Below are 14,581 nucleotides of genomic sequence, written 5' to 3'. Positions count from 1 at the left end.
TTTATATCTACTGAGAAGCCTCATGAGGTCATGTTTTTAATTTAGTATTTTATCTTAAATGAGATGATAAAAATATAACACTTTGTCAACAGAACAAAGAAAGTACATTTTTATTGAACTGTAACACATTGTATGGCTTTATAGAGTTTTGATGCTAACTACTGCTCTAGCTTGTGTGTCATGAAGTTGAAATATCTGCATTACATGCGCTGTGGCTTGGCTTTAACAACATAAAAAAAAAAGAAGAAAGGAACCCATAAAACGTTCATATTCTTGTACCATGACAAAGGTCAATACAGGGACTGGTTCCTAGTTTCTGGTTCATGACACATTTTGTTTTCTCTCATAAATTTAATTTAGCTAAGGAAAAATCCTAGAAATAATTTCTAATTGGAATGCTGATTTTATAGTGAATTTAGTGAAGATACTTAAAAGGGAGAGCTCTCAGTTTGAAGCTGCTGTCATCGTGTCTTTGCACAGAGATAGCACAGGGTATCGGTGTCTGTCTCTGTCTCTCTCCCTCTTCGATGCTATATTTATCACCCCCCCGGCCATAAAAGGTCTGGACTGGGGCTCTGACATTCCACTGACTGCAGGCATTATTTTTGTTCTGGAGCTTGGAGTTCAATCCTTACCCCTCGTCCTGACTACCTCTTTCTTTGCTGGCTTCATCGTTGCTGTATTTTTCTGCAATTCATCCCCTTGAGAGCTATTCCAGTCGCTGCTGATCATTTGGGCCCTGGTAAGCGTTCCTTTATGACAGAAGATTTTATGTGTTCAATTATTTTTGATCTGAATCCGTAATGCCGAGTTGATAGTAGCTCCCTTCATTCTTCTCAGCTCAGCAGTTATTTGAGGCACTTGTGGATGTGAACTGAAGACATCTGAGAGTTCAGCTGTGAAATAAAGTAGTGCAAGGGTTTGCTTATTATCAACTCAACTATCCTTGCATATTGTCAAGGAACTCTCAAATGAAGCACGGTTTGCTAGATACAGGAGGAATTAGCCGTGTAACCTCCTTTGGGCTTAGAGAATGTGTAAACTAAGTATTTTCTAGTTGTATAGCATGCCTCATGATCTGTAAAGCCATTGACTGAGCTGAAAGACATATTATGCTTTCTCCTGCTTACAAGAGTTTGTGTTTTTTATCTGTTTCATTATTTTCACTGATTAAAGGAGTAGATATTTACTGAATTACACAGACTGGTAAACAGTGCAACAGGTGATGCCAATAAAATAACTTCCTTTAATGTGTAGCTACATCCTATGAACAAGTACAGAGTTGCCTGTCTGATCAGCAGTCATTCTAGAAATTCACTTCAACAGCTGCTAACATATAGCTCCAAACCCTGCATATTTGTCTAACTATGGCCACTAATATTTTTAGGCCAAGCCTTGCAGTTATGAAATCCTGCACTAAAGGGGGCTGGTTAGTGAACATAAACTAAGTAGGTACAGATAGCATGGATTTTATAAAACTTAAGAGATTACAGTGAATTCGATAATCAGACAGTGCTCCAAATAAGAGCAAAATCCTTACAAAGTTCAGAGTTTCTTGTAATCTCCACTAGCGTCAGATTCCTATATCTGATCAGACTACTGTAACTAACCGATCCTGACCTGTGAGCAACGCTTGACGTTTCAGAGGAAGTACAAAACACAACTCATAGCATGACAAAATACCTATAAAAGGACTTTCCTCTTACATGATGTGAGTCAGAGTTGGCCTTTGATTTGAACCAGGAGAGCTACTCCTTGCCCAGCTCCTGTCTTACTGCCGTAGTTCTTACTCCTGTCGTAGACTCCTCCTCTTACTCCTGAGGACAGTGAGGGCCACACCTTTTATGTCTGGAAGAAAAGGGTTGACTTTATACGTTTTATATATGCTGACTTTAGGTCCATCTACTGCTTGTTCTTTTTCCCTAATAAGATGCAAATGAAATGCCTCATTTAACTTCTCCTTGATGGGCAACACATGCAGTGATTTATACTTTTGGATCACCTTCCTTACTGTGAAGCTTGGAAGGTTGTGGGAATCCCTGGGTGACAGGACTGAATGGCTGTTAGCATTGTGGCTGTTGTGTCCATGATGAAGCAAGCCAACACTGCAAATAAAGCTGGTGAAGATGAAGGGAGACAACTGTAATACTCTACAAAAGGAAAACAGGATGTTCTCATGTTCTTTCCCCTTCAGAGTGCAAAATAAGACTCATCTGCATGTCTTAACTTCGCTCAGCAGAGTTCATGATGGCTTCCAACCCTAAACTTAGCTTCACAGAGCTGGGAGAGAAAACAATGAAGAAAAATGGAGAAGAAATCTTCTGAAACTAGGCAAATTAAGAGAAATGACGTACTACTGAAAGCCAACAAAGTGAAATAGACAACAAGACAAAACATTGATGGGTATTCAAAACAAGGATAACAGACAGAATAGTTGTGTTCTTTAGACTTATATGAAAAAATAGCTAGCAGGATAAATAAGGGGATTAAAGAGGAACACCAGTTTTTGCCCTAGAGAACAAAAGGCTAATGCTTGTTGCCATTCCTCCCCCTTCCTCAGGTAAAAATAAGGTAAATGGATAACCTAGTCTCACTGAAGTCATAGTTTCACTGTGCTCAGGATATCAGCAATTTCTTGTACATACTTAAAGACATCTTAATTTCTTTCTTGTTGACTTCCTGCAAACAAGTGATCTGTCATCATACAAAGGGCAGTACCCTTGAGAGACACCTGAAATATAAGGAAGTTGAAACTTTTTTGTAATTTGCCTGAGTCTGGGTGAGTATGTGGGCAGTTACCAAAGAGAATAGTTTGCAATTTGTTGACTTGCTCTCTGAACAAACTACTAAAGAAAAAGCCATGGACTGAAATCTAGGCAGCATAAAGACCAGGAGAAAAAAAAATATCTATTTTCATGAAACTGAGATTACACTCCAGCTGTGTAAATGCATTTTATATCAGAATGTCAGGTAAGTTGTTTCACTAACATGAACAAAATCAGAAGCAGAACAAGTCTCCTGTTGTTGTGAGTGATATTAAAAAAAGAAAAAAAACCCCAACGAAACGAAAAACCAACCAACCAAACCCCCAAATCCGCACCACAATACCTTCTACTATTGTTTTGGGATCTTTAAATTCTTCTGAATGTTCCCCCATTGGAGCTCATTTTTACTCATAAGCAGGCACCTCTTCAGGGACAATGGAAGCCATGTTCTAAGACCACCAGTGCTAGGAGAAAGAAAGGTTTTCACAGGGATTAGCAGAGGCGAGCTTGCATGTCAGAGAAGAGTTGTTTTAATAACAGCAAAATAGAACAATAACAAAACAAACACTGAATTGCCAGCCGAAAAAAACCCAAGGGAATCCTTTCTGCACGCAACTCACATTCCATTTTGAGAGGGGAACTACTTCTCACCTGATCAAATTTCCTACTCTGACTGACTGCATGACAATCTATCGAAGACTACGCAAAGAAAAACTTACATGGGGATCTCATCTGGGGGAAGTTTATTAATGATCTTGAACATGACTTTCTAGGTTAAAAAAATGTCACTTGGATGGAGGAGCATGATATTATTTGAGTCATTGCATGTAGACTATATCCCTGATTGCACTGTAAAATTATGATAAGCCATTTTAAATGGATATCTGGTATCACACAATGATCAATATCATACATGTTTATAGAAAAAGGTGACATCCTTCTCAATCTTAATGTTTTTAATTAATTGTTAAAATATTAAAGGGATTATTAAATTGAATCTGAAAATTTTATTACAAAAATGAATGAAATGTTCATATATTTTTATTTCAGCCTGACAAGTACTGAATAGCCCTGTTGGAATTGCTCATGCCTTTTAAAATAATTTATTACTTTATTCTCTCATTTGTAATATAACAAAAAAATTTACACTGTCTCTGAAGAGGTTGAGCACAAAAAAATGTGATTATGAGGAGCGGCTGGGGGAACTGGGGCTGTTTATCCTGGAGAAAAGGAGGCTGAGGGGAGACCTTATCACTGTCTACAACTACCTGAAAGGAGGTTGTAGCATGGAGGGGGTTGGGCTCTTCTCCCAAGTAGCAAGTGATAGAAAGAGAGGAAATGGCCTCAAGTTGCACCAGGAGAGGTTTAGATTGGATATTAGGAAAAATTTCTTCACAGAAAGGGTTGTCAGGCATTGGAACAGGCTGCCCAGGGAAGTGGTGGAGTCACCATCTCTGGAGGTGTTTAGAAGGCATTTAGACAGGGTTCTTAGGGACATGGTTTAGTGCTAGAGTTAGGTTCACAGTTGGATTCAATGATCCTGATAGTCTCTTCCAACTAGAAAGATTCTATGATTCTATGATTAGTTGGCAGTAATGAGTGGAGAAGTTGAGCATGTAAACCTTCAGTAATTTGCAGTAACAGGGAGGCCAACGGCAAATGGATGGACACAATAGTGCAAGATTTTGTGCTCCTGATAAATGACATATTAGTGTCTTGAAAGTTAAATACAAACGTATCTCAAAGTCTACAATACACCATAAAAAGATAACCCTACATTTATTGTGTTTGATTTTAGATTTTTGAAGTTTTAAGTTCTGTGTTAGCTTCTATTTTCTATATTATTTGTATGCTCAATCAGGAGTTTCTTTGACGTGTCTTTATATTTGATCTGTTCTTTTCCAGACACTGTCCTGTTATATTTACATTCAGAAACGTGCAGTAAAAACAAAATCAGAAGACACTCATGATGTCTTTACCTTTCTACCAAAGACACCACGAGCACTATGACCGTGCGTACCGCCATAAAGCGCTGCAGTCGACTGTAAGCCAGTACCAAAAGGAAACAAAGAGCAAATCTGCTGTCTATGCTCAAGGATCTACAGCTTACGCCAGGGGCTCAGCAGCCTATCGCCATGCATCTGCAGCAGACTTCAGCCTTGACTCTTCAGCAGCATATAGTCATGGCTCTTCAGCCTATGACCTTGAGTCAGCAGCCTACAGCTATGGATCTACAGCTTATGATCACTCTGCCGCACAAAGTAAAAGATCAGCTGCCTACAGTCTTGACTCTGAGTCCCTCAGCAAGAGCTCAGCTGCCTACAGCCGTGGATCCGAATCCATCAACAAGCTAGCTGCAGCCTACAGGCTGGGATCTGAGGCCTACAGTCTCGGGTAAGTAAATCCGTCTTTGGAACAATATTCTGAAACAAAAATGTCCAACTACCTCCCCTTGAAATCAATGGTAACATTCTCCTCCTCTTCCACAGAAATTGTCTCTGTAACTTGGCGTTGATGTATTTTCCAGGCGTTGTGTTTTCCTTTGGCTTTGGCAATGGGAAGGACTGTGGTCACCTTAGTTTGTTGGACTAATTCATGTGTGATGGTTGGATCGGCATAAGAAGGGCACTGGCAATGCTGATGTGGCTGTATGATGAGATATTCACGCTTCAAACTGGTCAGGCATGAGCCACCTATACTACCAAGTTGGCTTAGCCGTATTAGCACAACCGAATTTAATATGCAGTGTTGAGATAGCTTTTGGTTTGAGTCTGTTTCTTTTCTGTCTGGGTTGGAGCAGTATAAGAACTTAGAGCCATTCATGCACGCTTGAGCTGACATGTCCATATATTATTAAACAATCGTTCTTTGGCCTAATGGTTTCACTTTTATGCCAAGTGTTTTAAGAAGTTGAAATTTTCACACTGTTTAGTGGTTGAGGTGTACTATTTTGAAAGTAGGAATACCCTGAAGTGTTTATCTCGCACTAGAAGAGCAGCTATGCTTAGCTGCCATGTTTTTTGTCTGATTAAGATAACAAATATTGCTCAAGCAGTTAGATTAGCAGAATATTTTAGATATAATAGCATAACATTATTTATATGTATCTCAGAGATTTACAGAAATGAGGGGAGTATTAAATTAAGACCAGAGCAGCTGTTAGCAGGAGAGAAAATGATCAACAAATTATAGCCCAAAACATCTGCTAGCTGATATATTAAGTTAGAGTGTTATTAGCAGAACTGATCAACTCTTGTCCATTAGAAAATTTAGATTTTGAAAACGGAATGGCCTCCAAGGATTGTAGATGAAGATGGAATGTTGGCCAAAATCACTGAGGGAAAGACTACCTGTACTGCAATACACAATACCTTGTGATTAAAGCCTACACTTGGCTTTCAAGAAGTTCAGGGTCGAAGCTCTATTTACCAGGGTCTGTTCAGGAATTTGAACCTCAGGCTGTTAGAGCCCAGATGAATGACTTGAATACTTCACTGTTTTGGGCTCGGTAACATCCATTCTTTGCTGTTGAAACAAGTTCACTTGTGCAAATAATTAACCACTGAGTGCAGCAGAGAGAAGCTGATTTATAACCTGTTGATGAAGGGAAGTAAACTGGAGATGCTGGGACTGAGGGTTATGTTTCCAGAGAGAGTTGGGTAGGGGAAGATATTCCAAATGTCTGCAGTGAGACAGCTGTGGCTACATGCTATTGTTGACCCTAACCCAAAGCCCCCTTCTTCTTATAAAAAATGTTCCCATAAGAAATGGGACCATGACTTGAAGTTGCAAAAAATGATAGTAAAAAAAACCTGCTTCCGAGTCCCCGTTACCCTGGTTTGTCAGATGAGTTTCTTCTGAAACCTGTGTATTCTCACCAAGAGCTCCTCTACCATCAGCAAAGTAATAGTAAAGGAAATGGAAATGCTTAACTGGGAGAGAACCTAAAGCATTTCCAGGTTCCCTGAGGTTTTGTTTGAGAGAACAGCTTTTGTATATTTGGTGATACTTCCAAGCTGCTCTGTAGTACAAGAGTTGCCAACAAGTTGATGTACTATCCCGGTAATTAGACACGAGAATGTCTTAGCTGTAATTTCTTTTTTTCTGTGATCCTGTCCTTGTGTTGGATGTTTGAGAAATTCTGTGCTGCTATGTAATACTAGGACTCAGGAGATTAGAGCTATGTCTCTTGCACAAAACTTAATTAGAACATGAGAGAATACAGTTCTAAATTATGACCTCAGTATTTAACCTATTTTTATGGTTAATACAGCCTCTGTGTTGATATTTGTTTGGTTTTTGCAGCCTCTTTTGCTGCAATTTGCAAGAGGTAAACCAGAACAAATAATGAGACTATTTGGTTAGATGTAGTGCCAATTTAAAATAATTCTTTACAAGTTTGCACTATATTCCCCAGATAGCCCAGGACACTTCAAGGGATAATGTAGAGACAAAAAGTGTTGCTAAAATAAATTGAGTAAATCAAAGACTTTCTGATTTCATCTGTATAAAAGGAACGACGTAGGGGGAAAAAAAAAAAAGTCTTAAAAAACTTTTGATTCCAAAACATAGAAAAGGCCCTGAATTGAAATGTATCTAAATGATCTACAGCTGTGGTGGTTGCTTTAAACCTGAATGCACACATTAATCCAAATCCAGATAAAATTCTTCAGCTAACAATTGATTATTGCATATCACTGGATTTTAATATCAAATCTACATTTATGTAAAATGGATATAGATTTGTGGATGAACCCTTTTAAGCCCAAGAAGAAAAGTAATACTACTAAAATCCTAAACTTTTATTCCAGTCACTTCTTATTTTTACCTAAAATAACTTCTGCTAAACTTTACTATACCTGCATAGTTTAATTCTCATCCTTTTCTGTAGACACCATACAGAAGAGAGTGTTCATAAAGTGACAGTGTTGACATGCAGTTAGTGCTATGTGAGGAATTAATCATGGGAAAGCTGTGGAGAAGGACTAGGGACAAGTGAACCTGAAAGACCTTGACCTGAACCAAATTTTCTGACATTAGAGCCTCGCTCAAGTAGAAAACATGCCCAGAGCAGAGACATAAACAGCTTGAAGAAGATGCAGCTTGCTTTTCAAGAGGACAAAAATGGCTCCCTTTGCAAGTGGGATGTCCCTTCCCCACTTTTCAAGCCTTCTTCACACCATGACAGCTTGAAGAAGTAAAAGTAGAGAAATGAAAACTGGCAAAACCAAGAGCAAGTAAAGAAGCCTGCAGCTTTGCTGAGTACAGGTTGCCAAAGCTGCAAAGCTCTGGGCTCCTAAAAGAAAGTGAGTATCACAGTGTACAGGTTGCCACCTCACACCTCCTGCTCTATACCAGCTCATGGGGCCACCTCTACCTGAATATGGCTTCTTCGGCCTCCGCAGAGCCGGGAGAAGCAGGGTGTTCTCATTCCTCAAAGAGTGGGCAGGGTCTGTACAGGCAAGGGGTGGCAGCTCTCTCCCAGAATCAATTGTTGTGGCCACCCATTCTCTTCCCTGCCCTGTCCCTGGGGACTGCTGGTGTGGGCAAGTTGGATCCTGCAGGAGAACTTTCTTCACATGGCGTTGCTCCATCGTCCATGTGCTTCTGAGAAGCTTTGAGTCAGGTCTGCCAAAGCTGCTTATAGCACTACAGGCCTGTCAGATGGGACTGACGGATTAAACCTGCTTACCTCTTTTTTTTTGGAAGCTCAGTCATTTGCCTTTGCTCAAACTTGCTTGTCCCTGTGTTATTTTCCTGATCAGCAGCATCAGATAATTCCATTGTGTCACAGACAGGTTATTGGCCACCAAATGGGACAGAGACTTGCTTAGAGAGAAAACAGAAGCTACTGGTGTGGCTCAGGCATTTGCATATATTTTGCAGGTCAAGCGAAATAGCAAAGAAGACATGGTGTAACTCAGGTGAACCAGGCAGAGAGAGGGAAGAGGCCTTACTAACTTGTGATTAATTACACTGCCAGAGAGTAAGAGTGAATGCTCTTCTGAACAATATTGTAACCAGGATCAGGACAGGGCTGAGTAAATAATACACTTTAAGAAACACGAGAAGACCATGATCTTGGCACTGCTCATCCTTTCGTTTATGATACGTAAGGGTTAAGAAGGTGACTTCCAAACGTCATAGCCAAGCATGGAAATTGTTTCAAGGAGACCTGCTATGTGGAAACAATTCCCCATTAAAAAAACTTGTTGTGGAAGCTCTGTTACGGAACAGTGTGATTCTTGCCAGCGATATTGCCTGGACCTGTGACAAATCTGTCAGAACTTTAAATGAATATAGTCACCAGAGAATGCCTCTTATCTTTAGAAACTGGCTCTAAAGGGTTCTCTTCTGAAAATCCTTTTCCTCTCCCTCCCCCCCCATCCTGTAACTGGGTTTGCCAATCCACTCTCTCCTCTTTACGATGAGTAAATTCAAACATTGCATATTAGGAAAGAAGCCGCTGCTGGAAAGGGAGCCTGGAAAATGCCTCTTGGCTAATGGAGCTCCTCCAGCAGATACAGCTGGCACAGCTATTGTGTATAACAAATGCATCCCTTCCTGCTGTTGGAATAAAGTGAGAGACCTAACAAAACCAAGCTAAGGACAAGATACATTATTTTATAGAGGTGTAAAAGAGCTTATAGATGTCTTTTCATGCAGGGGTGGAATAACTAAGGAATAAGGTGTTGTGGTCCACTCCTAGAACACATTTCTACATCCACAGGGCACAGACTCTGTGCAGGGCAGGAAATCTGTCCCTTCAGGCACAGGAATGAGGGCAGTGCCAACATATTAAAGTGCATTTCTATCTGAGAAAAATAATCAAAACAAACCCTCTAATTGGGACTTTTAGTGGCCCTGCATGTTGTTGTTGTATTTAGTTCCTCTGTTGGGCTAGAGGGAAAAGCTATTAATGGCAATCTGGTTTTTACATCTCTGCAGGGCAACACCTGTGCCTTTAGCATTTACACTCACGCTACTTCCAATTCAGTGACTCTACCAAGAAACTAGGAAAATGCTGGCATTGATATCTTAACGTGCTGAAAACCATTAAGAAATGAGGACAGCAGTCTTGGGTCACCAACCCTGATAAGGCTGTACAGATAGTATCTGACCTGGAAAAAAACGTACATATGCTAGCTGGGCATATCAAATGAGACTGAAAGCTGTTAAAAGGTCATGATACTGTTCCTCCCTGTGAAACTAGAGAACACTGATACCCTGCTCCTTCTCCTCCGGGGAGATTCTGTTCCACATATCAGGTAAAAGGTTGGAACATTTTAAAATAAAGGGCAAGATTGTAGAATCTGGTTCAAGAAAGCAGTGTCCTCCTTCAGGCTACCTAAATAATGGTTATGGGCCGGGTTTGGGTTTTGTGTTGGAGAGGAAGAAATAGTAATAACAAACAGGAAAACAGGGAAATAAACCATGATAGAAATAGTGACTGATTTGTTTTCCCATGCAAAGCTCTTCATTTGAAAATGCATTCCTACTAGGCTCCTCACAGCTCTGTCTGAACAAAAGCAGACAATAGGAGGATTTGGAAAAGAGAAACATTTTCCACTGCTTAAAACTCATTCATTTCATCTCTTGGTTTATGCAGTGCAATTCTAAAAAGAGATTCTGGAGTTACTCTGGTTACCTCTCAGAAAACGCCAGCTGGATGCCCTGATGTGGTCAGGATGCAACCTGAAATTTCAGAACAGCTGTGAGGGAAAGTGAAAATAAAAGAGAGAGCATGTTGTGTCAGTATAGCTGAAGTACTAAGTGCAGTTCTTCTCATCTTAAAAAGTACAGTCTGAAACTAGAGAAGGGTTAGAGATCAGCAAGGAGGGTAGTGGGAGGTGTGGAATACCTTCTGCCTAGAGAAGGTAAGACACTGAGGCTCTTACCTTGGGAAGGAGGCAAACGTGAACGTGTAATGTTAATGTATAAAACACGGAAAGATGTGCAGACAGTGAACAAGGAAAAAATTTTCACTATTTCTCATGCAGAGAAACCTGTAAGCACAAAATACGTTATAAAGTTGCAGATTAAAACAGGTTCAAAAGAAAGTGCCATATTCATACATAAATAAATTGTAAGCTCACTGCTACAGCCAGGATACAACCTCTGGCTCAGGATGTACGAGGCATTTGCTGGAAACCAAAAAAGGATTTTTCAGGGGAAATATTTGTCTACATAAGCTTTCTTTTTACCTTCTCTTAACCATTGCTGGAATAGTAAACTGGTCTAAAAGCACCATTGGTACTATTCAGTGAAACACTTCTCACTGGGGCTCTGCTTGGTCAGGTCAAGTTTTTGGAAAAGAAAACAACTGAAGTAAATTGATTTGAGTGTTGTGTTAGCAACCTGAGAACAGCAGACAATTACAGGATCCACTTAGATCGAATTACTAATCTCACAGTTATCATCTCTGCTTTTGATAGCTGAGTGCTCGCTCCTCTGTACCACTATGAAGTATCAGGACTCAACCCTTACTCTTAAAAGGCAGCACTACTTTCATTGCAGCTGCCCCTTCCAGAAAAGGGACAGAAGAAGACATCTAGAAAGGTGCTTTTCTGGTTGTCGAGGGTTAAGATTGTGGGGTGACAATAAAACCCTGGCAGATGTATTGTTAACCTCCTCTCCCCCCCCACTTCCCCCTTTTTGCCCCTCCCTCTCCCCCCTTCCCACTCAGCACAGGCGATCGGGAGGAAAAGAAGGACAGAGAGAAGAGAGTTGGAAAAATTAACAATGTTTTACTAATGCTACTAATAAGAATAGAGAAAATAATACAAAATATACAAAACCAATCTTGAAAGTCTCAGCAACTGCAGAGCCGGCAACCAAAGTCCTGGATTAGACTCTGCAGCCAACCGGAGCTGGATTCAGTCTGTCACTAGGCCTCAGTTCGCAGGGACGACTAGCAAGGTCCTCTCCTAAGGTCGGCCATAAGCAGAAGGGAAAAAGCAAAGGCAAAAGGGAAAAGGGACGAGATCCTCATGATCTCCCACTTTTATATGAAGTATTCACGTGAATGGAATGTTATACACAGTTGGTCAGTTTCTTGGTCACTTGTTTCTCGTCGCCCCTCTCATGAGATGTCCATCCGTGCTTATCAATATGTTTGCATTCCATTGCTAGGTTTACCAAAACACGTGTCTGGTTCTCCAGGAAAATGCAGTTAATATGAAGGCTTTAGCTGGCAGGCAAAATTCACTGAAAGAGAAACTTGTTTTTAACAAAACCAGGACACTGGTCATGAGCACATACATACAGGGGCAAACCAAAGCATGCAATAACATGAAGGATCCAGTTTGCCTTTAATGTTTCTCACCATTTATTTGACAACAATGCATTTGTAGCTGACTGTAGTGATTGCACCACATTACTGCCCAACCCAGCAGCAAGGCTGCTGCATAATCTGCTTCTCTCCATCTCTTCCCTTTTATTTCACTCTGCCTGGGCTCTTTCCAAGTGTTTGCTGCTGGGATTTCTGTCCCTAAAGCTGGATCTGCCTCCCTTGGACTCCCTCCCTGGCCACCTTGGGCAGCGCCTGGCATCAGACCCTGGAGCAGAGAGTTCCTCTCTCCCATAGACTCAGTCTGTGCCTTGGCTGACCCAGCAGTGCCTGCCGTGGTAAAACCTCAGCCCCAGTCCTGCAGTGTGGGCACTTTTGTTTGCATGGAAACCAGGGTACAGGGTGAGGAGGAAGGAAGGAGAACCAGTGCAAGTTTGCTTTTACCTCCCGTAATGAGTTTGTCTTGGCTGTGGTGTTGTAGGCTTGGTGACACTGGCTACAAAGTGGGCACCTGGGGAGCACAGAGGAGAGGACTGCCTCACTGCGATGCCATGCAAGCCAAACACAGTCGAGTCTAATGAGATGGGCACTAAACAGAAAGGAAGGGAAACTCTTACTGACTATGCTGGGAGTGGTAGGGCAAAGAGATGAGGACTGGAAAGCAGGTGTGGGAGGGGGTGTGAGGATCAGGCAAGGAACTAGAAGGAGGAGGAGAGGAGATGACAGTAAGAAAGCCATTAAGAGAGGTAGAGAATGGGAGACTGATTTAACAGGCGCTGGGCAGGGAGAGAACTCAGTCTGAGCAAAGAGATGGGCACAAAGAAATGAAGGAAGGAAAGATGGGAGAATGAAACTGAACCCATGTGATCTCACACACACAATCTCACACAGATCGATTGTTAACACATATTTTGGAAATTAAGAACTCTTCCTGGTATGATTTGTGTTGGTGGCACCTCTGGAGCCTGGTACTTTGGCAGGACTGCAGCCTAAGGAAAACATTAGCCCAAGTATATATCTGCAAACTTACATTTCATGTCTAACGATCTCAGGGGCTCAGCACTAGCATGAGTTCTGATTATATGTGTACAGCATTCTGCAAACAGACACCAGATTAAGGTACAGGAAGGGTACGGGAAGCAGGTTAGCGATGTTAATGGGACATGCCTGGGCTAATGACCCTTGCTGGGAAACCACGTGCCTTAATTCTGCTCCTGTACCTGTGCACATAAGCAGTAAGCTTACGCTGTGTAGACAATTCTCCAGACCAGATGCAAACTCACATATGATTTCCCTTGGCAATGTTGAGACAGAGATTAATAGACACTTTGGGGATTTATAAAAGGCTGACAGCTAATTAGAGTATTCCATAGAGCTGGGAGTTATAAATGTGTTGCATTGAGAAAGGAGGACGGAGGCATTTGGAGCTTTTTTAACACCATTTGCAACCATGTTAAAAATGAACCCAAAATGACTGCCTCAAATATGCTTCACATTATTCAGAATCCCTCCCAGGCTGGTGGGGAAAGGAAGAGTTCCATTTGGTTTGCTCTTCTTTCTTTCCACTCACTCTCCATCTATCTGTGCTATGATAAACAGTGTTACTTCACTCAGCTCTCAGTTTTCAATGGGTTGAGGTGGTTCAGGAGAGCAGTGGGAATGGCAACGCTGGTTACTGAGCAATACACCATCCTGTGATTTCTGTAGAGAGATTGAAAGACGTTATTGCTTTGAATATATTTGCACATCAACATTTTGTTTGGGGACCCAACAACTTCAGGACTGTAAATTTTGGAAAAGTAGAGGTTATAGTTTCAGATACAACCTTTAGAATTACTCAGTAGTCTCTGACTTCAGGATCTACCAAAACTGGGTATACAAACTCTCCAAATCACAAACCAAGGAGCTATTAAATGTGCATTGCTACCAGGTTTATTTTCTCTATTTAGATTTAATATCAAGGGGCATCAGTGTTGTATTTGTAATGCCAAGGTTGTTTAAAAGTGCATTTAGTCATGTGTTTAACAACTCTGAAACCATGGCTATTGAAAATGAAATTTTCTTGCTTATCAAACAACAGACAGCAAAAGAATTTAGTACTTTAATCTTATTTTGAAGTGTTTCTTAACAGCTTCTCTTTTGAATGTAACAATATTATTTTTGTTTTAGACTGAAAGATTCCAATTTAATGATTGAAGATCAGTCCTATAAGATGAGTCCCAAAGCGAAGAGAGCAAAACAGAATTTGGTATCTGAGGACAAAGAGAATGAAGCCATAGACTACTCAGTGCCCATATTCACAGGACGGTATGTTCATTTCCCTTTTGTTCAGTATGTTATTTCTGATATTTTATTAGCAAATTACAAAGTAACTAGTCCATTAATGTTTTTTTTACACTCCTGGATCTCAACACTGACTTCGCGTGAGGGATAACAAGACAAAGAAAAGCCAACTTGTCTGGCAGAAAACCAGACACTGAGCATCCAGAGCCAGGACAAACAAACCTAGGTCTCCGGACTTTGTTTT

The 14,581-nt window shown here is 40.9% G+C and overlaps 1 protein-coding gene across 1 annotated transcript in view; it reads left to right on the top strand.

Moving 5' to 3' along the window:
- Positions 1–602: 602 nt before the first annotated feature.
- MYOM1 (myomesin 1) overlaps positions 603–14,581 on the top strand; it is a 73,964-nt gene continuing 59,985 nt past the window's right edge. The window contains exons 1-3 of the mRNA XM_082045706.1: positions 603–742; positions 4,671–5,159; positions 14,224–14,361. Of these exons, the coding sequence (XP_081901832.1) occupies positions 4,732–5,159; positions 14,224–14,361 (566 nt within the window). The 5' untranslated portion in view covers positions 603–742; positions 4,671–4,731. The remainder of the gene's footprint in view (positions 743–4,670; positions 5,160–14,223; positions 14,362–14,581) is intronic.

Source organism: Streptopelia decaocto (genome assembly GCF_964273445.1).
Source record: "Streptopelia decaocto genome assembly, chromosome: 2".
In the NCBI taxonomy this organism is placed as follows: Eukaryota; Metazoa; Chordata; class Aves; order Columbiformes; family Columbidae; genus Streptopelia; species Streptopelia decaocto.
The sequence above is the reverse complement of the archived record's forward strand: the minus strand, read 5'-3'. Positions and strand labels throughout refer to the sequence as shown.